Genomic DNA, 25,703 nt, shown 5'->3' with positions numbered 1-25,703 from the left:
GATATGGGTTCAGAAATAATTTTCAATATAAAAATTGGAGGAAAAAATCTGATAATTAATAGAAAGAAAAACTACAAATTAGGTCATCTGGGATAAGCTCTCCCTAAAATGTAAGCTGTTTTATTTACATACAACAAAGGAGGTAGAGGGAAATGAATTTAGCCTTACTTCTTCTGAGAGGCTGGAGACTCTTGAGTAATGACCATGTAAACCCAGCTGCATGTCACTGATTTATAATATTTTCTTATGAAGACCAGCTACCTCAAATTTTGTGTTTTAATATTATTTAGAAGAGGATCTATGGGACAAAGACAAGGCTGAAAAGCCCCAAAGTTATCTAATTTCAGAAATCTCACCCTTGCTCCTTAATGACATTAAATAATAATATTCTGTTGGCAAAACAAATAAAAGGATTTTTCTTTTCCTATTTTGAACAGTGTCAGGAAGTCATACCTAAGTTATTAGGATAAGATATCAAATCTCTGCTCTTGACAGGAATTTGCCTCACTGAACCACAACTGTTTGTGTAGGAACAGAAAAGGCAATGTAAATATAGACAGAAGGATATGAGAAATACTGATATTCCTGGAGAGTCTGACTTTCCTATCCCTAGGCAAGAAGCCAGATCAAGCCCATCAGAGTGTGATACACAATTTTCACTTTGCCCGTTAGTACCCAGTCACAAAAGGGCAGCCAAGCCAATCAGCAATGTCTGTCCCATAACCAAGTGTTTGCCTTGAAGTTTTAAAGAAAACTAAGGCTGCTTTTGTTTAAGCATTCCATTAAACACACACACACAAACACACACACACATACACCCTTGGCTTCTTGAGTTGTTTCTGCTCTAAATATTCAGAACACAGAAATTTTTAAAGTATGTATGTTTTAAGTTTGTGTTAGATGAGTTTTCAAATTTTTATTAAAAAAACAAAACAAAACCAGTCATCCTGGGCGCCTGGGTGGCTCAGTGGGTTAAACCTCTGCCTTCAGCTCCAGTCATGATCCCAGGGTCCCGGATCCAGCCCCTGCATCAGGCTCTCTGCTCAGCAGGGAGCCTGCTTCTCTTCCTCCCTCTCTCTCTCTGCCTGCCTCTCTGCCTACTTGTGATCTCTGTCTGTCAAATAAGTAAATAAAATCTTAAAAAAAATAGTCATCCAATCAATTTGAAATTCCATATGATGTAGATGTAAAACAAAATGAGAAAAACTAGTCCTTGGGAAGTTTCATTTTTTAAAATGATATTTCAGTAAAGTATACAAAAGGGTCCTAGAAGTGTTTTTCTCCCCCTAGATGGGAGGAGTTGAAGAAAATAAGGTCCCTATGGACCTTAAAGTGAAGGGGAATAAGAGAAAAGCATTTTTAGTATCTTTAAAACATGCAGGGGGAAGATTTAATAAAACAGAGGAGACTTTGAAAATGGGGATACTGCAGAGCTCTGACATCAGCTAAAATGTTTGAAATGATGGCCTTAGACAAACCTGGAACAGGCAATCAACCATCCTGGGAGCTATTGCTTAGATTAAAACATTCAAAAACATGCTGAAAACCCTCCAATGAAGTCTAAAGTGAAAAACAAGTACTGTTGTCACAATATGTATATCCATATACGGATATATCCACATATCCCCAAGGCTCACACCTTCTAAACTGTCTTGAGTCACAGGTGCAAATACAGATGAAAGTACAGACTGATGGTCTCACTTTCAGAAGCTACATGTACCACATGGAGACACATGTATACACAACTTTCCAAACTCTTGAAACACATACCTTAACTTTCTGTAGAACATAAGAAATACCTTTACCTTTAGAATTCAATAGAATTTGAATTTTCAAACCTAACTTCCTTGTTGCTTTATTATAAACTCACTCTGATTTTCTTGCATGACTTCTTACCTCTCTGGCTGATCTTTCCACAGCTCACAGGGCACCTGTAAAATACTTCTTCTTTTTTTTTTTTTTTAAGTATAGTTGACACATGTTACATTTCAGATGTACGACTTAGTGATTTGACAAGTTTATATATCATGCTGTTTACCACAAGTGTAGTTACCATCTGTCCCCACCTTACTTCCCTATTATGGTATCATTGACTGTATTTCTTGTGCTGTTTCTTTTATTTCCATGACTTATTCACTCATAACTGGAGGCCTGGATTTCCCTCTCACCTTCACCCATTTTGCCCATCCCCCTCCATCTGTCAACCCTCAGATTGTTCTCTGTATTTATAGGTCTTTTGCCACACCTCTGTCAAGGAACATTGCTTTACTGTACAACTTGTTTTTGAGAAGATAATGAAGACATTCATAAATAATAATCCCTTTTACTAGAACAGCATTTTTTTGCTTGTAGGATTTTCAGTAACTATTTCACTGCTTGTCTGATGACTGAAGCCCTTAAGAGTGGTTTCTACCTGCAGACTATGTAAGTGTAACAGCCTCAGCTAGGAGAAAAGGAGAAAGAGAGGAGACTCGCATCCATCAAATCTGTCATGTGGACTGACCTTCATCTTAGGTGAGATTTCCAAAACAGTGGTCCTTTCTAGACTGGTGCTGGGAGAAGGAGGACTGTGAGGCTATCCAGGTGAAGAATTCCCTCTTTGAATATAACAAAATGATGATCAGTAAAGATAACTACTCAAGACTTTGTGTCCCTCCTTTCATAGGTTTTATTCATGACCCAGTAAGAGGTCTGTTATCTCCTTCCCCCATACCCTCCCTACCATTTTTTAGTGACAGAGCAATCCATGCCACCAGATTCCAAGCCCTAAAATACTTTGATCTGTCATAAATTGGGAACTGTTAGCAAAAGGTATAGGAAAACAGAGATAGATAGGCTAAATCCTCATTCTTCTAGTGAAATTATATGGTTTTTTTTGGAAAAAGGTTTCTGGTGTCCTTAAAGCTTACTTAACATAAAGCACTATTGTCAAGATGCTTGCTTCAATTTGCTGGACTCCTACCTCCCAAATGATATTAAGGATTCTGTAAATAAGCACTTTGGTGTAGTATTACCCAGACATGCACAGTCACTGCAAAGTTGACCAATGAGTATTATGACATGTCACCTGTCACCAGACTAAACTAAAAACAGGAGCCCAAGGACCACCAAAATTTCTTTCCCTTGCTGGTTGTTACTTGAAAAACTAAGAGACTATTCAAACACTGTATCTGAACACTTGTTTTTGTATTCCAAAATATGCTGACAGAGACTGACATACAGTTTCAACCTAATGAGTGTTTAAAGATGGAGAAACATCACAGGAATTGATATAATACAGGAAATCCTCGTCATCCAATGCCCTTTAGCAAGACTTCCAAATCATAAGGGGATCATTCTACCCTAGTCAGTTTCCATGGGGAGAACAGACACAAGAGCTGATGCAATTGCACAGAAGGACATAAATACCTCTTACTACCAGGAGTTCTACAGAGGGCATTTATACAATATTTAGAAATGTAGCTTCCTTTGCAGTTGGGTACATCACCTGGGCTTCAAAAATGAAAGCAAACTGTTCCAAATGTCCGAAGCTCTAAGGGAAGTTTAAACCCATCATGTCCATGGCTGGAAGAAGAAATTTTGAGTAACTCTAAGAAAATCCCTCACTGCTTTTTATTCTGCCTTACTAGAACACAGAACCTATTAAAAAGAACTGAGAGTTCAGAAGAAAGTAGGTTATATGGAAAACATTCTCCTTGGCCCTCAAATCACTGGGTTTGGGTTATTCATTTAGAAGTTCTACTCTAATCAAGTTTTCCGTAAGAAGAGAAGTTTCAGCCGTTGAAATCTGAGCAATCTTCTTAACGGCACCCTGTAGACGGGGAACAGGAAAACACCCTCTTATGTCTGAAACACTATTATTAGTCTGAAATGAAAGATTTTACCTTCCAAAAGAACAGGAGAAAAGGCTGGCTAGTTCAAAACCAGGGTGGAGGTGCCCAAGGCCCTTTTATTAGGGGAAGGTCCCCTTTGCAGCACAGAACTTCACATATGTATCAGACAATCAGATCAGTTCTTCAAAAGTAAGAAAAAAAGGGAAAAACAAAACAGATGCACTTTTTCTATATATTAAACATAAATTAAAAACAATTTATAAAATGGTCACCTTTCTTACAGCATAAATGCAGAGTGAATTATGAATGCACCTCCAGGTTTAAGTTGTTAAAGTTGTTTTTGTTTTGTTTTCCAATAAGAAATAAATAAAATTTGTTCCTAAGTTTTGGATCCACCTGTGCCACAGCAGGGCTCTGCGTCATTATTGGCTCTTCTCCCCCTGTCACTCCTGTGCGCAGCATTGGGCTGTGCAGGGCCCACCAATTTCACTGGCCCATCGGGGTACTGGCTGTCTTTTCGGGGTGGCATCCGCTCATTAATTCGGTCCAGACCTCGGGCTTCTTCAAAACTCCGGATCCTGTGCTGAAGTGAAAACCCTCTGATGGCTACAGGAAACAGGAAAGGGAGGAGCTCGATTAGACAGCAAAGCAACAAGCTTGAAGTTTTTTAGCATACAGCAACTTCCTAGAGAAAACCATAGAAGGGTCGGAGCACATGTCTGGTGAAGGTAACAGGCAACATTTGACTTGAATCAGCCTCACCTGAATCTACTGTTTCTTATGGCAAATAGGGCAGTTGAAACTGTGAAAGTAATTTTCACAGAAGCTCAGTACAATTAATCATGGCATAAGTAAACCTGACAAATGGCTAACAAGTTCATTCTGAACCTCAATACATTTGAGTAAGGGTTTCTTATGGGACTGAAACATGCTTAATGTAAGAGAAAAGGCAACACTGGAATAACAGAACAAGTTGAACAGAGTAGTCAACTTTAGCACGAACACTGTACTGATGACCAAAAAAAGTAATAAAAGAGCTCATCTTTTCATTTAGAAGGACAGCTTTTTCTCATGCACAACCAGGAGCTGAATATAAGTTAAAAGGCATCTAGATAATGGCTTCTGGATATCTTCCTTCTGACTGAACTTTTGTATCACCAAGGAAAGGCATTCCCATTTTGAGCCACCTTACATAACAACACAATTAAATTAATAACACAAGTTTATAAGTTCTAATGATTTTCTTCGTCAGATTCCTAGATGACCTGTTACTCAAAATTTGTTTTCAGAGAAACAGAGATAATTTAGCTTGACTGCCTTAGGGCAACCTCAGAAACAAATCAAACTAAATCCTAGTCCACTTTTGCCTCTGCTCTTGATATCCTTTAGAATCATTAGATAAAGAGGCTGACCTGTTTGAGTTTCTAGTAATCACACAGAAGTCACTTCTATATGGAAGGGCTACAGAATTAAACCACCTGATTCCTCATGACCAGTTGCTTAAGCTTCAGCCGTTGCATTAAAACTGACAGAGCCCACAGAGGACTTTAGCTGTGGAGAGTGTCATTTACATTAACACAAATACGAAACACAAAGGAAACACTTTGTGAGCATGCCTAGAAATATTTATTCCTTTCCTCACGGTTACAGTTCTGGAGATGCAATAATAGACGATTTCAAATGCTGATACGGCTCTTTAAAACTAGTAGACAGACACAAGATCACATCTATCATAGGAATATGGCCATACCTTCCCGGGCCTCTACCGCTTCTACTGTGGCTGTAAGAGGCAGGAGCAGTGGCATGCAAAAATGAAGACAGAAAAAGAGTGAGTAAACCAACAGTATTGCTGCCAGCACAGACAACCCAGGCTCCCACCTCAGCCTATTCCCATCCATAATAAAGGTCAACTAGTTAGAGAAGCGAGGATTCCTGTGAAATACTAAATTGGGGGGAAATGTGATGTGGGAGAGTTTCTAATACTTTTAACATTTCGGGTAGTATGAGAACCCTTTTAGCTAATAGCATTTATAGCTAAGACAATGGGTCAGTCAAGCTGACTATAAGAAACCAAAAGTTATGTTACTTTCCTCATTTTTAAATAGCCAGCTGCTAATTTACGTTTTGACATTCATGTATCAAAATAACTTGAGTCAAATAATTTAACATTACAACTGTTCTTTAGTTTCTAACAGCTCAGATGGTATTAAATGCGCTGTTGCTAGGTCCTACTCAAAATAGTTACTTGAAACTACTTATTGTTCTTAAGGAATTTATGTGGGGTCCAACTGTCCTTTTTAATTACTTAATAAAAAAAGAATGGCCTTTGAATAACAGATTAGCATTTGGAAGGAGAGAAACATGGGTTTTAAGTGAGTGGTCATTTCTTGCCCAGGGGTGGAGTACTAAACTGGCAAAGACATAAAAGTACTCAATACTGGATACAAATTCCTGTACCATCTGGGATTAGAGATCTATCTAGTAGAAGCTGCCATTTCCAACCCATATGGTTTCCATTCACTGTGCAGGAGAGAGCAGGCCAATTACTAAGAGGGCCTTCTCCTTTGGTGATGGAAAAGGAAGTAATTTAAAAATTAGTGTCAACAGGTAAACTTCCTTGCATCATCTTTTTAAAGCAGTAAAAACCCTAATACATGAAAAGGTTACAGGTCGTAGCAAGAAAGATCTTATTAGAAGAACCCTCTCAGTTCCTCCAGTGCTGATTTTTACAAGTCAGGGAAAAATAATGAACGGGACAGTTGCTGCTCCTGAGGTTTTGATACCAGTAAGAGAGGAGAAGCTGGAAGAACTGACGGTTAACTTCCTATCACAATGTGAAAACTGGAAACGTGGAATCAATTTATCGAGTGCTGAAATTTGTCAACCACATGTAGGCCTGTGGTAAAGCAATGTCACACCCTCTCTAATCTCCTCAAATGGAACAAATAAAGGTAGTGCCTTCAAACAGTACATCACTCCTGCTGTTACAAAGTTGAAGAACAAAGCATAGCCTGAAATTTGTATATAGGTTTTTGGTCTAATTAGAGTTTAAGTGTTATGTGGTGAAATGTGTACTAGTATTACACTGTCTTGAGTCCTTCTAGAATGCTTTTTTGCACTGGGTATAAAGATACCAGCCTGCATTAAGGGGCATTATATATAAGAAAAAGTCACCAAAACCCCTGAGAAATTGGTTTATTTATTTACATTTAATTTATATTTATATATATTTTTATTTTATTTCTTTAATGAAACATAATTCACATACTATAAAATTCACTTATTTAAACTGTACAGTTAAAAAAAAATAAAGTGTACAGTTCAATGATCTAATATATTTAGAATTGTATAACCATCACCACAATCTATAGTTAGAACATTTTCATCACCCTCAAAAGAATGCTATTTACCTCCCTAATCCCTTTCCGTTAATCCTAGAGCCAACCAATAATCAACTTTGTCTCTACACATTTGCCTGTTTTGGACATTTCAAATAAATGGAATCGTACTGTATGTGATCTTAGTGACTGGCTTCTTTCACTTAGCATGTTTTTGTTTTTGTTTTTTAAAATATTTTATTTATTTATTTGACAGAGAGTGAGAGGGGGAGCACAAGCAGGGCGAGGGGCAGAGGGAGAATTGGGGTTCTTGCTGAGCAGGGAGCCTGACACAGGGCTCTATCCCAGGACCCTGGAATCATGACCTGAGCCAAAGGCAAACCCTTAATGACTGAGCCACCCAGGCGCCCCTCACTTAGCATGTTTTTAAGGTTTAGTCACGTTGAAGCGTGTACCAGTACTTCATAGTACGCTACTGTGTGAAGAGCCACCTCATCACGTGATGGATAAGCCATTTCCAATTCTCGGCTCTAAAGAAAAATGTTGCTGTGAATATCTGCGTACAAGTCTTTGTGTGGATATGTTCTCAGTTTTCTGGGGGTATGTAGCTACAAGCTACAAGCTATAAGTCATAAGGTCAACTGCATGTTTAAGCATCTAAGGAACTGTCAGATTGGTTTCCAAAGTACTGCACCATTTCACATCTCCATCAGCAGGGTGTGAGGGTCCTAATTTCTCTACATTCTCATTAGTACTTGCTACTATCTGTCTTTGTGATCACACCCATCCTAGCGGGTGTGAAGTGGTATCTCGTTGTGGTTTGGATATGTATTTCCCTAACATCTAATGATGTCGAGCAACTTTTCCCATGCTTGTTGGCCACTTGTATATTTTTGGAAATGCTTATCCAACTTTTTTACCCATTTTTTAATTGGGTTGTCTTTTTATTATTCAATTATAAGGGTTCTATTTTCTAGATACCAGTTCCTTATCAAACGTATGATTTGTAAATATTTCCACCCATCTATGGGCGGCATTGTCTTTTCACTTTCTTGATGATGGTTCCATTTCCAGCACAAATGTTAATTTTGATGTAGTCCAATTTATAACTTATTTGTTTTTTATTTTATGGCCTTTGTGAATTTTATTCAGTTCCTGGCAATCTTCTTTATTTCAGTGCTAGGAAGCTTGGGAGTAAAATTTGTGGCTATCTATTGGCTTTTTGTTTGTTTGTTTTCCTTTGTGCTCCAAATTCTAAGCATATTTATTTTTACTACAATGTGTTATATGTATACTGTAACTTACTCAAATCCCTCTAGAAACAAGGTAAGGCATAAATGAATATATGCTATAAAGCCATATGGGATATTGTTGGTGGAAAGCTCTCCAAGTAAAGTTATAGGAACAATAAAAGGTCTTTTTTAGCTAATGCTCCAGTTTGCCAATGAACTTGTAGAACTAAAACTCTGGAAAATGACAAACGTACTTTCTGTCAGTCGATAAGAGACATAAAAAGCTCTATAAAAAGTTAGCTCCAGCTTAGTTTTATTCTTACGCATTCCTGAAGACGTCTATCAATTTCAAAAGCATCAATAAAAAATTGCATATGTTTGTAACACTCATATTCCAATTAGGAATGAAGAGAAACTATATACTTGGGACTGAAAACAAAAGGCAGACCAAAGACTATAAACAAACAAATCTCCAAATAGCATATCCATATAATTCTCCTCCTAATTCATCCTAGATTTGCTCTTACAATGTCCAGACTGAAACAACTTTGTGGATGAGCAAGTTTCCAAAACTTTTCAAGTAAGGATGTAGAAGACATTCCCTTTTTCTTCACCCATAGTGTTTCCTACTAATTCCAACCTGCCTTGTCAGAAGTGCTTTCATGGTAACTCACATGACTAATTACCAAGGTAATGGGGGAAGTATTTTGCTCACAAGAAACTGTACATTCATTTGGGAGAAAAAAATTCATCCTGAAATAGTTTACTAATCCTTTCCATGAAACAAAAGAAATTAATTAGTCATGTACTAGATGCCTCAGCATAATAGGCAGTGCATCAGTCTCATAACTAGTTATGTACTTCCAAGGAGAAAAATGTTCATTCCTCCTTCTAAATAGTTAAACTCCAATATTTCAGTATTTAATTTGAAAGAGAAGGAGGAATTCAATCCCATAAACAGAAAGGGTAAAAAGGGCTTATTTCTATTAATCAGTATCAGCAGACTTACCACAAAAAGCAAAGGATTCCTATAAGTAATGAAATGACAAGAAAAAAGAAAAACTTAAATAGAAACAATTTAATAAACCAGGGGCAAAAAGGCAGTGAAACTCTAGTTTAAGTTGCTAATGTTTCAACTGCAGTTTTTGTGCCTAGAATTAGTCGTCTTGGTTGACCAGATCTACGTCTATCCTGACAAACATCAATATTTTCACCCAGGGTTCCATAAAGCCCTCTCCTTATAAGACAGTGTCCACACGCTTTTTAGAACTGGCACTCTGACCGGACAGGTGACTGGCACTTGAGTAGGATATGGCTCACAGGCAGAGGCAAACACCCTCTCTGAGAAATTCTAACACCCCAAAATAAAACAAGCGTAAGTGGGGTGCTTGGGTGGCTCAGTCAGTTAAGTGACCAATTCTTGATTTCAGCTCGGGTCATCATCTCAGGGTTGTGAGATTGAGCCCCTTGAGGGCTCCATGCTCAGCAGGGTCTGCTTGAGATTCTCTCTCTCCCTTGCCCCCAACTTGAGCGCTCTTTCTCTCTAAAATAAATAAATCTTTTTAAGAAACAATACGTAAGTGAGACATTAATCATGTGCACATATCTAACGTGCACACTGCCGTTATTCCAGAAAGCCCCTCTCTCCTTATAGGTCAATATTCTCCCACCAGAGGAAGTGCCATTCTGACTTCTATTATTGTTTGGCTAGTTTGCCTATTCTTGAATATATAAATCAGACAGTCTGTGCCCTTTTGTTGCCTAGTTTTAGTTTACCATAATATTTGTGAGATTCAACCATGTTTTTGCATGAATTCGTAATGTTATTTTTCATTGATGTATAGTATTCCATTGTATAAACAGAGCACATTTATCTATTCTACTACTGATGAACATTTGGATTTTTTCCTGTTTTGGGCTATTATGAATAAAGCTTTAGTGAACATTCTTATGCAATCCTTTGGTGGATAGATGTACTTATTCCTCTTCAATATACCAGGTCTGGGATTGCTGGGTTATGGGGTAGGATATACATTTTGCTGAACTGCCCAAGAGTTTCCCAAAGTGGTTGAACCAATTCACATGACCACCAGCAATGTATCCAGTTCTATCCACCACAAATTTACCAACACTCGGTATTATTAGACTTTTTAATTTTAGCCATTCTGGCAAATATGTAGTGGTATCTCACTGTGGTCTTAATGTCTATTTCCCAGATAAATAACTATATTAAGCATCTTTTCATATGCTTATTGGACACTTTGATACCGTCTTCTGTGAAGTGCCTGTTAAAATCTTTTGACCATTAAAAAAATTGGTTGTTTGTGTTTTTTTATTGAGTCTATAGTTCTTTACAGATTCTGAATTTAAGCCCTTTGTCAGACATATGTACTGCAAAAAATCTTCTCTCAGTTAATGGCTTGCCATTTCCTTTCCTAAACATGTATTTTTAGAAATTCTTGGTTTTAATGAAATTTAATTAATTGATTTTTTTTCTTTTAAGGTTAACACTTTTTGTGTCCTATCTAAGGACTCTACCTACTCCAACACTCTCCATATTTTGTTTGTAAGTTTTAGTTTTTCTTTTACATTTAAGTTATAATTAATTTTGAATTATTTTTTGTGTATATAGAGAAGAGTTTAAGATTCACTTTCCCCCCATGTGGATATCCAATTGCTCTAGTACAATTTATTGAAAGAAGCCCTGATTTTCAATTTTATGTTGATTGCTGGGCTTCCACGAAAGGAGCATTTCTCATACTCACCCGTCTCAATAGTCTGTTTTCCTCCTGAGAGGACACCTAGAGGGAGTGTCCCTGTTGGAGTCAGGCCCTTAAGAGTCAGCACACTCTCACTCTCTTCTCTGCAAAGGAAGTTGAAAGCCCCGTGTTAATGTCAGGGTGGCTACTACTCAACAGTTCAAAGATACTAGAAGGGAAGTTAAGAAAAGATGCACAGAGATGGAGGAAAGGTTCTTCTTCCTATCCCCCCTCCCCGACCCAAAGAAAGAGATGTTTTCTCTAAGTATTCCAATTTTAAGCAACGAGCAGTTTCTTGTTTTTCAATTAGAGGTACTTAATAGCCAGGTACTATTTTAATGCTTCTATTATATCATGCCATTTAACTCTCCTAATAACTGTGTAAGATAGGTCTTGTTATTATCACACTTTTACAGACAAGAAAACTGAGGCTCAAAATCATACAGTAAGAAGAGGCTGAGCTAGAATGTGAACACAGGCAACCTGGCTCCAGAAGCCACACTAAATCACTCCATTCACTACATTTAAGCTCATACCAAAGGAATGTTTGCCAAAACATTTCTAGTCACTTTAACACAGAGGTCAGATTCAATGTGCACTTAGCTCTGACTCTGAAGACCTATCTAATTATATAAACTCCAATTCTAAAAAACCTGTTCTGAAATCAACTTCTAATCTTCTGTCAAAATGCTTTGCTCCCACACTGTAATGACAGATTTATCCTTACCGCAGAATTGAGAAGACCCGTGCCATCTTCCCAATGGCTCTAATTTTATTCTTGATGACCTCCTTTCGAACTGTAGTGCCTCCTTCAGGAATACAAAGAATCAGTGAGTTAAAAGATCTGTTAACAGGTTAGTTGTTAAAAATGCAGAATGAAGTATCTTTCTAAGTTAAAGAAATTGTTGTTTTAAAAAAGAAATCAAGGCCTAAGCTTGTTTAGACAAACAAAAATCCCAGGAAGTTCTAAGGAGCAAGAGAAAAAACAACCCAGAAGAGGGGAAAAGCAAGATGAAATAAATGGAGGGGGTCACAACACAGACAGACTGGATGGACCTACAAGAGGTGGGAACTCATCTGTGGTTCTGAAATACAGAGCACAGCAAAGAATGAAACATACACGAGTCGACAAAGACAGCTGCTACAGCAAAGATCTCTTCTGAGAATGCTGTGGGCCACCTCAGGATGCGGGGGTTTGGCCTGCCAAATGGCAAGTGATGATTCATACAGTTGTCTTCTGCGGGCAAACACAACACAGAGCTAGCTCTCCTCAACTTAATGAGGGCTGCTTTCATTCTATAATCCTCACTTACTCACACGCCAGTGAGTTATTTCCTACCATAGACAACTGTGCAATATAAATTATGATGGTGGGCAAAGTCTTTATAAAGCAACACCAAAAAAGTTACAACAACATCGTATGGCCTTTTCTCATCTAAGATTCAGGGAACAGCTCACACATGAGAAGCCAAGGTCCAGGCATGCACCAGGTGACCGCACTCAAAAGTCAGAAAGAGAAACATAGTCTCTCCTTCCTCACCTCTCCAGCTCTCAATATCCTGCAGAATTATACAGCAGGTGCAAAGAAAACATTTACACTAAAACAGAAAAGGGAGGATGGAGAGCCTGTCTGAATCACTCAACTATAACTAAAAAGGTCTAATAAAATTAACAGGTTGTGGTGGGACAGACAGCGAGTATTAAGCTCTTAGCACATTTTAGTCGGATACCTTTCCGATAGCTTGAAATGTAGTGATCTTCAGGGAGAAGAGACACCAAGAAACAAGGAGATGAAGATAGAAATATGGGAAGAGAAATTTAAGTTGACATGGAAGAGAGAAAAAAAAAATCAAAGTGAAATGCAATGAGAGAGGCTGGCTACTATCTTTATCGGCTCAGAAAAGACATCCTTGGTAGCATGATAGGGTAGTAAATTACAGATTTTTTGTCAGCAGCTTTTCCATTTCTTAAAAGTTTATAGTTTTACATTAATTCACACCTGTTGTCATCCAAAATACCCTATCCCCACAAGTCATGCAAATAAAATTGGACAAAAAAAGAGATACTATCTGGGAAACAAATGATGCTGAAAACGGAACAAAAACAAAGGGCAAAATGAACAGCCTACAAATCTCTTAATAAAGCCGTATGTTTTTGTTTAATGGAGTCACTATCTTCCTGTTCCTTTTTAGAGATATTATGTATTACAATCTTTCCCCTTTTCAGTTTCATATTTTCTTCAGAATATCAAGTTCATTCACATTGCTTTTTGCTGTTAGTGTTGCTGATTTTCTACAAGACTTTCCTGAGGTGGCTGGTAATCCTTGGTGTCTGCCTGTGATTGAGAATCGGGGCCTAAAAGGTTCTCCGAGTTGCTAGATGGACCACTGACTGGCAGGTTTATAGGTAGTCATCAGCTTGGGCCTTTGTGAGGGAGTTCTTTTGATCAATATTGAGGATGCACATGGCCACTCAATTCACCACTCAATTCACCTGTTTTGGGCAAGGTACTGATGCCCTCAGTTGTATCCCTAACCCAAGAATTCTTTCAGTTCACACTTTTTTTGGAGATTAGCCTCCAGACCTGGAGAACAGGCAGTTGCCCAGTAGCAACTAGGACTGTAACTGCTTTTCATACAGCTTCTGCCTAGACTTATTATAGTTCAGTGACCATCTCAGTCCTCCCACCAACCCACAGTTCCCAATTCTAGAAACTGCTACTACCAATTCCTTTGCTTTCTGAGAATTCTGTGCTGGAACTCAGCATTCCCCCTTACTTTAGCTTTCTTGAATCAGCCATGTGAGCAACATTAATTTGTTTTCTGGCTTCTAAAAATTCCTGCAAAAATCTTGTTCGTGTAGGTAACTTTTAAATCTTTTTATTGTCAAGTATGTGAAACATAAAACTACGCAATACAAATGTATAATGTCTCTCACTTCCCAAAGAAAATCATCCTCTTGACCTTTACTGAAATCACTTCCTTACTGCTCTTTATAGTTTTACCATGTAAGCATGTGTTGGATCCACAAGCACTATGGTTTTCATTGTTTTTGAATGTTAGGTAATTGGAACAATCAAACATATATTTTTGTGTCTGGCTTCTTTTGCTCAAGATTATGTTTGTGTTTTGCCTATTGTAGTTCACTGTCATTATTGTATACAATTCTGCTATGTATACATATACCATAATTTATCCTTTTTACTGTGAGTGGTCATTTGATCGGATTCCAATTTTTGGCTACTGTGAATTTGACAGCTATGACTATTCCTATGCATTTTCTTTGCTGACATTTCTGTGAAGTATATTCCTAGAATTAGAATGCTCAGTTATGGGGTGCCTGGGTGGCTCAGTCAGTTAAGCGTCTGCCTTCACTTAACTTGATCATGATCCCAGGGTTCTAGGATTGAGCCCCGTGTCAGGCTCTCTGCTCAGCAAGGAGCCTGGTTCTCCCTCTCCCTGCCTGTGCTCTCTTTCTTTAATGAATGAATGAATAAATAAATAAATAATTAAATCTTTAAAAACAATGATTGCTCAGTTATTACGTAGATGTTCAACTCTGGACAACAGTTTGGAATTATCTATTAAAGTGGACATACTAATTTATACTTCCTGTTGCTACATATCCAGGCCAGCATTTGGTGTTCTCGCTAATTCATCTTCAATTTTAGCCAATCTGGTGGGTGTATAGAATCATTCATTGTGGTTTTAATTGCATTTTCACAATTACTAATGTGAATGAATATCCTGTCATAGCTTTACAGGCCATTTTGATATTCTCTTTTGTGAAGTGCTTGTTCAAGTCTCATCTAACTGACCAGTTCTTTATACATTCTGCAAGTGAGCCCTTTGTTGACTGTGTTGCAAATACGCTCCCCCACTCTGTACTCTGTCTTTTCACATTCTTAAAAGGGTCTTTTGATAAATATAAGTTCTTGTTTAACATAGTCCAACTTATTAATAATTTCCTGTATGGTAAGTGCTTTTTGTATCCTGGCTAAGAAATTGTTCTCTACCCCAAGATCATGAAGATATTCTATATTATAAATCCTATAAGTTTTTACTGTTTTACCTTTCATATTTGAATGTATTAATCCATCTGGAAATTATTTGGGCGTTTGATATATGATATAGCTAAGGTTTAATTTTTTTCTCCGATATCCCCAAATCAGTTATTAAAAATAACATCATTTTCCTACTACTCCTGGCAGCGCCACCTCTGATGTAAATCAAGTGTCCACATACATTGTAATGTTTTGGGATTCTCTGTTCTGTTCCAGTGCTCATCTGTTCTTGCAATAATAATTCTGGTTACTCTAGCTCTATAGCTAATCTTGATATAAAGAACAAGCCCTCCCACCCTGTTTCTCTTCAAGACTTAAGCTATTTACATATTAATTTTGGAACCTATCCTTAGCATTTTCATACAAATTTTAGAATCTATCCTCAGCATTTCCATATGGGAATTTTAGAATCGAATGGCTGTTAATACTTGACTTTGTACTGAATCCACAGATCAGTTTGGGAATGACTGAGATCTTTACAATATTGAGTTTTCCAAAAATCAATGAACATTTCATTTCTTTCCATTTATGTAATCTCCTTTAATTTCTCTAATAATGCTTTATAGTTTGTTGCTTAGAGGCACCACACACCTCTTGTTAGATTTATTGTTAGGGATGATATTGTAAATGGCATCTTTCTTAAGATTTCATTTTGTTTGTTGCTGGTAATAGAAATAAAAATGATTTTTGCTTATTGACTTTGTATGCAGCCATTCAGCTACATGCACTTGTTGATTTTAACAATCTAGAGATTCTTTCAAATTTTATCTGTATACAACCATATCACTTATAAATAATGATAGTTGAGTTTCTCTCTTTCCAATCTTTATACCCTATGTAGCTTTTTTCCTGCCTTATCGTATTGGGTGCAACTTCTAATACAATATTCTATAGAGGTATTGATTTTTTTAAAAAAGATTTTATTTATTTATTTGAGAGGGTAAGAGAGTGAGAGACAGCATGAGAGGGGAGAAGAGAAGGTCAGAGGGAGAAGCAGACTCCCCACGGAGCTGGGAGCTCTATGTGGAACTCGATCCAGGGACTTGATCCAGGGACTCCAGGATCATGACCTGAGCTGAAGGCAGTTGCTTAACCAACTGAGCCACCCAGGCACCCTATAGAGGCATTGATAACTGGTATCCTTGTCTGTTCCAAATCACTAAGGAAAGCTTTCAACATTTTGCCATATGATGCCATATGATAGCTACATTTGTTAAAGAATTCCTTTCTAAGCTGAATTTAAGGGATCTCTTGCAAAAGGATGAATTTTACCTAATGTTGCTTCTATATCTCCTAAGATATGATTTTTCATCTTTTTAATGCAATGAATTACTTTTTTTTAAAAATATTTTATTTGTTTATTCGACAGACAGAGATCTCAAGTAGGGGGAGAGAGAGGCAGAGAGAGAGAGGAGGAAGCAGGCTCCCCGCCGAGCGGAGAGCCCAACGCGGGGCTCGATCCCAGGACCCTGGGATCATGACCCGAGCCGAAGGCAGAGGCCCTAACACAGTGAGCCACCCAGGTGCCCCATGAATTACACTTTTAAATAAAATTTTATTTTAGAATAGTTTTAACCCACTGAGCCACCCAGGCGCCCCTAGAATAGTTTTAGATATTCAGCAAAGTTGTTTGTATACACCCTTCACCCAGTTCCTGCTATTACTAAGATTTTAGGGGCTCCTGGGTGGCTCAGTAGTTAAGTGGCTGCCTTCAGCTCAAATCATGATCCCAGTGTCCTGGGACTGAGCCCCGCGTCATTCTCCCCCCCCCCCCGCCCCCTGCTGCTTTCCCTACTTGTACTCTCTGTCAAATAAATTTTTAAAATCTCAAAAAAAAAAATCTTATATTACTATATACTGTTTGAATTTTGAATGCCAAATCTTCTAAAATTCCTGGAATAAATCAACTTGGTAGGGAGATCTAATTCTTTTATGTATATTGCTAGTTTCAATTTGTTGATGTTTTGTTTAGGATTATTGTATCTATATTGTATCTATATTATCCTATAAAGGATAATCTATATCCTTTCACATTTTAGTATCATAGTTATACCAGCCTCATTTAATGAGCTGGGGAGCATTTCTTCTTTTTTATTCTTAGGAGGAGTTTGTGTAAGATTAGTCTTGTTTCTTTTTTAAAATTTTTCAAACACTTTACTATTTATTTATTTATTTATTTGACAGGGGGAGAGAGAGCACATGTAGGCAGACTAGCAGGTGCAGGGAGAGGGAGAAGCAGGCTCCTGACACGGGTCTCAATCCCAGGACCCTGGGATCATGATAGCAGCCGAAGGCAGACACTTAACCAACTGAGCCACCCAGGTGTCTCTGTTGTTTCTTTCTTAAGTGTTTGGTAAATCTGCTGGTGAAGTTATTTTCACCTGGCATTTTCTTCATAGAAAGATTTTAAATTACATAACCTATTTCTTGGTAGGCGTGTAATTATTAAGATTTTCTATACTGTCAGTTTGAGTAAGTTACATTTTTCAGGAATCTGTCCATTTCACCTAAGTTTTAAAATTCATTGGTAGAAATTAATTCTCATTATTTTCTTAATATCTATAGGGTCTGATGTCTCCATTTTTGGGTACTACCATTGGTTATTTTTGTCTTATCTTATTTGTTAAATCTTACCAGGGATTTATCGATTTTATTAGTCTTTTAAAAGAGCACATTTTGGTATTACTACATCTGTATTTTTTTCCTATTTTGTAACTAATATTCTCAATTTTTTATTTCATTTCATCTATTTTCTTTAGGTCTAAAGTACTATCTATCCTTTTGTCAACTTTTTGAGATGGATGCCAATTTTCTGCCTTTCTTCTTTTCCAGAATATTTAAAGCTATAAATTTTCCTCTAAGCATAGCTTTAGATACATCCCCCAACTTTTGTTGTTTTTTTTCCCCCAAGTTTAAATCAATTGGTATTTAAGAACTGATTTTATAACACAAGATGTGGTATAAAGGTGAACTAAATTTACAATTTAATTTGTTCATGGAAATTGCCTTCAAAATACATTGCAACTAAGCTGTATATAAGATTTTACATGCATTTTGGAAGACATCACACAGGAGCAGCTGTTTTGTCAATAAATTTGACCACTTTCACATTGCTATTAGTCAGTCCACCACAGGTATGCAAGGTGAGAGAGTTATCTGGACCTTACTGTGCACACTGAACCATTCTGGGTGATGATTCATCTTCTCTGCTTGTAGAGTGACTCAGAACATGAAGCCAAATGCCTGATTATAATTTTTGAAGTACTCTTTGTAGACGGCATCTCTTTTACTTAGTTCTGACCGTCCTGTTACTTTAAGGTCAAGTATGACTTAATTATTCTCAGAAGACAGTAGAAGCTGTCAACCACTAAGCATCTGCTAATATGGCCACAAGGTTCAGGCTCCAGCCCCAGGCCCAGGCCTGCCTGCTTGCTGCCTGTTCTCAAACTTTAATATGTACTACTTTTTGTTTTCACTCAGCTCAAAATATTTTCAGATTTTCAAAGTGTTTTGTTATTTGACCCATGGGCTATCAAGTATGTGTGTGTGTGTGTGTGTGTGTGTGTGTGTGTACATACACTTTCTTTTTTTTAAGGTAAGCTCTAGCCCCAATGTGGGGCTTGAACTCATGACCCTGAGAACAAGAGCCATGTGTTCTACCAACCGAGTCAGCCTGCTACTCCTATCAAGTGTGTGTGTGTGTGTATATACATGTGAAATTTTATTTTATTCTTTTCTTAAAAAATTTTAAAAAGATTTTATTCATTCATTTGACAGAGAGAGACACAGCAAGAGAGAGAACACAAGCAGGGGGAGTGGGAGAGGGAGCAGCAGGCCTCCCACGGAAAAAGAAGCCTGACATGGGGCTCGATCCCAGGGCCCTGGGATCATGACCCGAGCCGAAGGCAGACACTCCAACTGAGCCATCCAGGCACTTCTGAAATTTTATTTTTTAAATTTACTTATTTTAGAGAGAAAGGGAGGGAGAGAGTGTGAGTGGGGAGAGGGACAGAGGGAGAGAATCTCAAGTAGACTACTTGCTGAGTGTGGAGCCTGACTGGAGCTTGTTCTCAAAACCCATGAAATCATGACCTGAGCCAAAATCACGAGTCAGAGGCTTAACTGACTGAGCTACCTGGCTGCCCCAAGTCTCCTAAAAATATGGGGATGTTCTAGATTATCTTTTTGTTACTGATTTATGTATTAACTGTATATGGTCAAAGAACGTACTCATTATGATTTTAAATACTTTGACATCTGAAACTTGCTTTTAGCTCAGTATGTGGCCAATTTTTGTAAATGTTATGTGTGTTTAAAAAGGTGTATTCAGCACCTGTTGGATGCAGCATTCTTTGTATGTACATTAGGTCAAGTTCATTAATTATAGTGTAATTTTCTACAGTCTTCCTAATTGTCTTTGTCTGTTTGATCCATCAATACTGAGAGATATTTGTTAAATTCTCCCACCATCATTGTGAATATTTTTACTTTCCATTGTACGTCCGTTATTTTTTGCTTGATATATTATGAAGCCGTCTTATTAACTGCATACACACATAAAATTGTTACATTTTATTTTTTAGTTTCCACTTCATGTAATATTTATCGAAAACAAATTTTCTCTGGTTGGTGTTTGCATTATCTATTTATTCTTCTCCTTTTATTTACAAACTTTCTGTATCCTTATGCTGTGATCTGTCTCTTATAAAACATAAAGTTAAAAAATCCTACTTGACAATTTATCTTTTAAACATTAACATTTAATAAAATTTCTGAAATATTCTTAACGATAATTTATTCTATTTGTCTTATTGTTATATGTACCTTCCTTCCTTTCTTGCCTTCTTGTGGGTTATTTTTTATCATTCCATTTTTTTCTATAATTTAAAAGTCACAAACTTAAAAAACTCTCTTTTCTTGAAGGAAACTCTAGATTACAACATATATCTCTTACTTACCAAAATTTAATTTTTTTAAAAGATTTTTTAATTTTTAATTTTTATTTATTTGACAGAGGTCACCTGAGCCACCTAGGTGCCCCCAAATTCAATTTCTTTTTCAATTTATTTTTTAGGTTTATTTACTTAAGTAATCACTACACCTAGCCTGGGGCTTGAACTTAGAACCCCAAGATCAATATCACATGCTCTTCCATCTGAGCTGGTGAGGATTGCCCCCTCCCCACCCAGTGTAATGTTAACAATTACTTTCCTCTTCTTTCCAGATAATGCAGCCCTCACATACTTTATTTATCCCACTGCCAATTATTATTGTCTTATGTTTTAATTCTTTCTTTAAAACCTAATAAAACATTATTATTGTTGTGTAATACAATTTACATTCATTTGACTTACCCACATATTTTCTACTACTTTTACTCTTTATTTCTTCTTGAAACTCTAAGCTTCCATTTAGTATATTCCTTCCTCCTGAATAATATTTTTTAAAATTTCACTTAGAGGGCACCTGGGTGGCTCAGTCAGTTAAGTGTCTGCCTTTGGCTCGGCTCATCCTGAGATCAAGCCTCACATCAGGCTCCCTGCTCAGTGGGGAGCCAGCATCTCCCTCTCCCTCTGCCCGCTGCTCCCCCCACTTGTGTGCTCTGTCAAATAAATAAGTAAAAATTTTTAAAATAAAATAAAATTTCACTTAGTGTGGTTCTCTTGGTAATTCTCTAAGTAAATTTTTTAAGGGAGGGTTATCTGAAAAATGCTTATTTTCTCCTCACTCTTGAAAGATAGTCCTGCTAGGTATGAAACTCTAGGTTACCAATTATTATTTTCCAGTGCTCTGAATATGTTATTCCATTTTTCTTGCTTCTACTGTCAGTTTAATTGGTCTCTTTTGAAAGTAATCTCTTTTTTTCTGGTTGCTTTAAGATTGTTTTTTGTCATCTGAAGCACTTTTACTATGATGTACTCAGGATTTTTCTTTGTATTCATTCTGCATTGGTTTACAGGGTTTACATTGGTTTACTTCTTGGTTTACATTGGTTTACTTCTTCAATCTGTGGCTTAATGTCTTGCCAATTTTAGAAATTTTTTTTTATTTTAATAAACATATAATGTATTTTTCAATTTTAGAAAATTTTTAACCATTATCTCCTCAAACAATTATTCTATCCCATTCTATCTGTGGGACTCCACGCACACAGATGATAAGCCTACTCACTGTATCCTCTGTCTCTTAGGCCTTTTTCAGTATTTTATTTTTTTCTTTTCATGATTTGTTCTAGATTGTTTTTTTTCTGACCTATTGTGTAGTTCATTTATTCTCTGTTTAGCATTACTGAATCTGTTAGTTCATCTTTCACAATTTAAAATTTTATTTTACTTTTCATTTCTAGCATTTTCTTTTGATGCTTTATCAACTCTGTTTTTATAATTCACAATTTTCTGCCAAAATTATCAACCTAGTTTTTTATGTTCTCAAACACAGTAAGCATTGTTTTGGTTTGGTTTTTAGCATAGATATTTTAAAGTTCAGTCTGATAAAGCCAATGTCTGGAGAACCTGGCATCAGTTTTTATTTTTTGCTACTTCTGCTGGTTCTCATTCATGTTGTTGAATCTCCTCATCTGCCTAGTTATTTTTGGTTGTGAGTCACATATTATATTTGAAAGACTATATGTAGTAACTTAAAGTCCTACATGATGTTATCTTAATATAGAGAGGTTTGCTTTTGCTAGGTGCCCAGGGCTACTTTATTTAAATTTCATGGATTGCAATGATTTAAAGGTAGGTTGTAGTGCTTTTAGGGCCATTTTATTTCCAGTTTACCTTTACTCTTACATAGATGAAACCTTCTGCAGTCCCCAACCAAGAAGCAGAAACTTACCAGCCCTTACATCAGCCTTGGCAAACCAGGAGCCCTAACTTTTTAAGTAGGCTCCATGCCCAGCATGGAGCCCAACACATGCCTTGAACTCACAACCCTGAGATCAAGACCTGAGCTGAGATCCAGAGTTGGATGCCCAACTGAGCCATCCAGGAACCCCAAGCCCTAACTTTTTAGCTTCTATCAAGAGGGCTGCTCAGCCTCTTAGTCCCTTTGAAATTCATGAATATCTCTAGGAGAGAAATAGTCGCAAATTTTGAGTTTACCTCTCTAGATTTTTTTCCAGATCTCAACTTGGTAATTATTTTGTTAGCTTTCTGAATGCCTCTAAACCAAATTTTAGAATATTGTGTCTAGCCTTTACAATTATCTTAAGTCAGGGTTGATTCAAACTATCTAGTGCGGCATTACTAAAGTGGAAATCCTTAGTTTATATCACTGAAACCAAAATTGTATTGTGGTTTTAGTGTAGTTTCAGAATGGAATGGAATTAGAAGTATGTTCAATTCACCATCATAACCTAAAAAGTTATTCTTCATTTCTGTTCAGAAAAGAAAATTAAAAAGCATGTATCGGCTGATATCTACACACCCTGTAAAAAATGGGAATGAAAGGATTCTATTTGTTTACTTTTGTACTTAACAGAGTACCTAGTACATTTTCCATATTAGCACTGAAAGCTCTACTCCATTCTTTTTTTTTTTTTTTTTTAAAGATTCTATTTATTTGACAGACAGAGATCACAAGTAGGCAGAGAGGCAGGCAGAGAGAGAGAGAGAGGAGGAAGCAGGCTCCCCGCTGGGCAGAGAGCCCGATGTGGGGCTTGATCCCAGGACCCTGGGATCATGACCTGAGCTGAAGGCAGAGGCTTAAACCCACTGAGCCACCCAGGAGCCCCATACTCCATTCTTTTTTTAAGAGTTGCACGTAATAACACTCAATCTAACTCAACAAATATTTACTTATCATGCCTACTATACTATACTTAGCTTTAGGGCTATTTTGGTAAGCAAAAAACAATGTGTCCTAGCACCTGGAGAGTTTACAGTTGAGTGGGAGTAAAATATATTACTCTTATAATAATACAAATAAGTGCAAAATTACAATTCTATCAAATGCTAAGGAGAGGTACACGATGATATGAGATAGCACGATAGGGGTACTGGATCTAGTCAGGGGGGTCAGAAATGTTACATGAGGATGTTACAATAAGCTGAATGAAAGCGAACCAGAAAAGAAAGGGGGAAAGGAGGCTTGCATAAGAAAAATAATATTCTATGTAGAGAATCTATCATATGGATATGTCCTAATTGATTTACCCCCTCTTTGCTGAGGGACATTTAGACTGTTTTGACATTATGACAATACTTTAATATATATTCCTATATACAATTTTTGGCACAATTTTGTAAGCATATCTTTATGGTAATTAAGAATCCTTTCTTAGTATATACATTAAGAGTTGACAATAATTTCCATATCTACCTAGATTTGAATATAAATTCTACTAGATCTATTTCTTACATATTCCATCTTTCCCTAACTTAAATTCTTTATTTTGTTTGAATTTTCTCTTGTCTGCATTATTTCCTCAAGAAGAACTGGTTCAGGGGTGCCTGGGTGGCTCAGTGGGTTAAAACCTCTGCCTTCAGCTCAGGTCATGATCCCAGGGTCCTGGGATTGAGCTCCGCATGAGACTCTCTGCTTGGCGGGGAGCCTGCTTCCTCTCTCTCTCTCTGTCTGCCTCTCTGCCTACTTGTGATCTCTGTCTGTCAAATAAATAAATAAAATCTTAAAAAAAAAAAAAACTGGTTCATTATTATCTCCTATCTCATACATAAAGATACTTATAAGTTATGCTCCACCTGCTCTTCATCTTCAATGCAGAATCTAAAACAACTATGTTCAGGAACCCCTCTATCTGCCCAGTAAGCTAGACTTTTTCCACTATGTAGATGGTTTATCCTAACAGTTGAGTGAATCACTTTAGCACAGAGCTTGGAAAACGAGATAGCCAGAGGTTGAACTCAGGTGCTACCATCTTCCCAGAACCTTCTGCATTCTCAGTTAAGTTAGGACCTACCTTTAAAATCAAACTGCCCACAACACACTTGGAAAAAAATATGGACTACATATATAACAAAATGTTACTATATAAAGATCCCTCACAGGCTATAAGAAGAAAAGCAAAAAATAAAGAGACATGTACATAACCCAGTAGGAAAATGGGCAAAAGGTATGAATTGACAATTCACAAAAGAAAAATACATGTGGTCAATTAAAAAAATGTTCATTAGTCATCATAAAAGTACAAATTAAAATTTTAAAAATACTAGACTATAAAAATGATAATAAACAGTATTGGAGAGTGCACTGTGAACTATACACCACATACACAAAATGGAATCTAGTACAGCCTTTCTAGAGGTTATCTGTATCTGATTTAAAATTGTAAGTATTAAATGACACAGATATTCAATTTCTAGAAATTTATCCTATGAAAATAATCAAGAAAATGTTGTTCTTAAATTCCTAATACTGCTTTCCTTTCTTTCATACCATATATCAACATCTGACTTGCATTTATTGTTTGTCTTCCCTCCCCTAGAATATAAGCTTATTGCATGCAAGGATCTAAATAGTACTTCCCATATATTAGGCATGTCATAAATACTGGTTGTTGACAGAATGTATAAAGATTTATCTATAAGGATTTTTAAATCTGTAGGGTTTTAAAACAAAAAATTCGGAAAAAATCCAAAATCCAACAGCAGGGATTGATTATAACAAAAATTATCAATAAAGACAACTAGATAACTGTTAAAAATTAGTCTATTAAAAAACTATAACTGTTATGATACTAATACATGATTTCACTTTTGTTAAAAAGGAAAAAGAGGGGAAAATATATGCAAAGATATAAGACAGGTAACAATACTAGATCAAGATGTGAACAGTTGTTATCTATGAGGTGGTAGGATTACAGCTAACTTTTTTGTTCTTATTTATGGTTTCTTGTACTTTTCAAATTTTATTTTTCTGTAATGAACACAATTCTTTTTTAATAAGACAAAGAAAATTATTCAAAACAAACTAAAACCAAAACCAATACTTCATATCTAGTTCAAACGAGAAAAGGCAAGTTTACCTTCAATTTCATCATCGGAAATCAATTCATCATCAGAGCATATGTTGAGAATGTTAACCAGCATCTCTGTGACTATATGATAAGACAAAATAACCCAAAATGTATACAATTAATAAGGCATTTTCTCTAAAATGATAAGAATGTCTAAATAAACACACATGTTAAATAAATATAGACAAAAATGATTTGTCATTATGCTATTAAGAGTAATTATAAAGAGTAGCATTAAATCTAGACCTTCAGGTTTATATAGAATTTGGGGAAATTACTTGCTTCAGTAAAGTCTGGTCTTTGAAGATTCTATTGTATAATTACTTGATTTCATGAGACTGCTGTCCAGAGCCTTTTCCTCACTGATAGGTACATGAAAAGATTTTCTCCCATTCTACAAGGAAGTTAAACCACCAGGTCTATGTCCAACAGATTTATTTTATATTTGCATAGTTTATTTATACAGGTGCACAAATAAAATTCTACAGGACACTATTTCCTA

At 36.6% G+C, this 25,703-nt stretch overlaps 1 protein-coding gene across 5 annotated transcripts in view; it reads right to left on the bottom strand.

Annotated features, from left to right (window-relative positions):
* Positions 1–1,963: 1,963 nt before the first annotated feature.
* Positions 1,964–25,703, bottom strand: part of PPP3CC (protein phosphatase 3 catalytic subunit gamma) — a 100,022-nt gene continuing 76,282 nt past the window's right edge. For 2 of the 5 annotated variants that reach the window (XM_080796516.1, XM_080796515.1), the window contains exons 10-14: positions 25,211–25,282; positions 11,890–11,971; positions 11,169–11,266; positions 5,584–5,613; positions 1,964–4,439 (exon numbers count right to left, since the gene is read on the bottom strand). In XM_080796516.1, coding sequence (XP_080652642.1) covers positions 4,213–4,439; positions 5,584–5,613; positions 11,169–11,266; positions 11,890–11,971; positions 25,211–25,282 — 509 coding nt within the window. In that variant the 3' untranslated portion in view covers positions 1,964–4,212. Of the gene's footprint in view, positions 4,440–5,583; positions 5,614–11,168; positions 11,267–11,889; positions 11,972–12,892; positions 12,920–25,210; positions 25,283–25,703 lie in introns of all 5 variants that reach the window. The other 3 variants (XM_080796518.1, XM_080796517.1, XM_080796514.1) reach the window with 2 other exon arrangements.

This window comes from Martes martes, assembly GCF_963455335.1.
Source record: "Martes martes genome assembly, chromosome: 2".
In the NCBI taxonomy this organism is placed as follows: Eukaryota; Metazoa; Chordata; class Mammalia; order Carnivora; family Mustelidae; genus Martes; species Martes martes.
The sequence above is the reverse complement of the archived record's forward strand: the minus strand, read 5'-3'. Positions and strand labels throughout refer to the sequence as shown.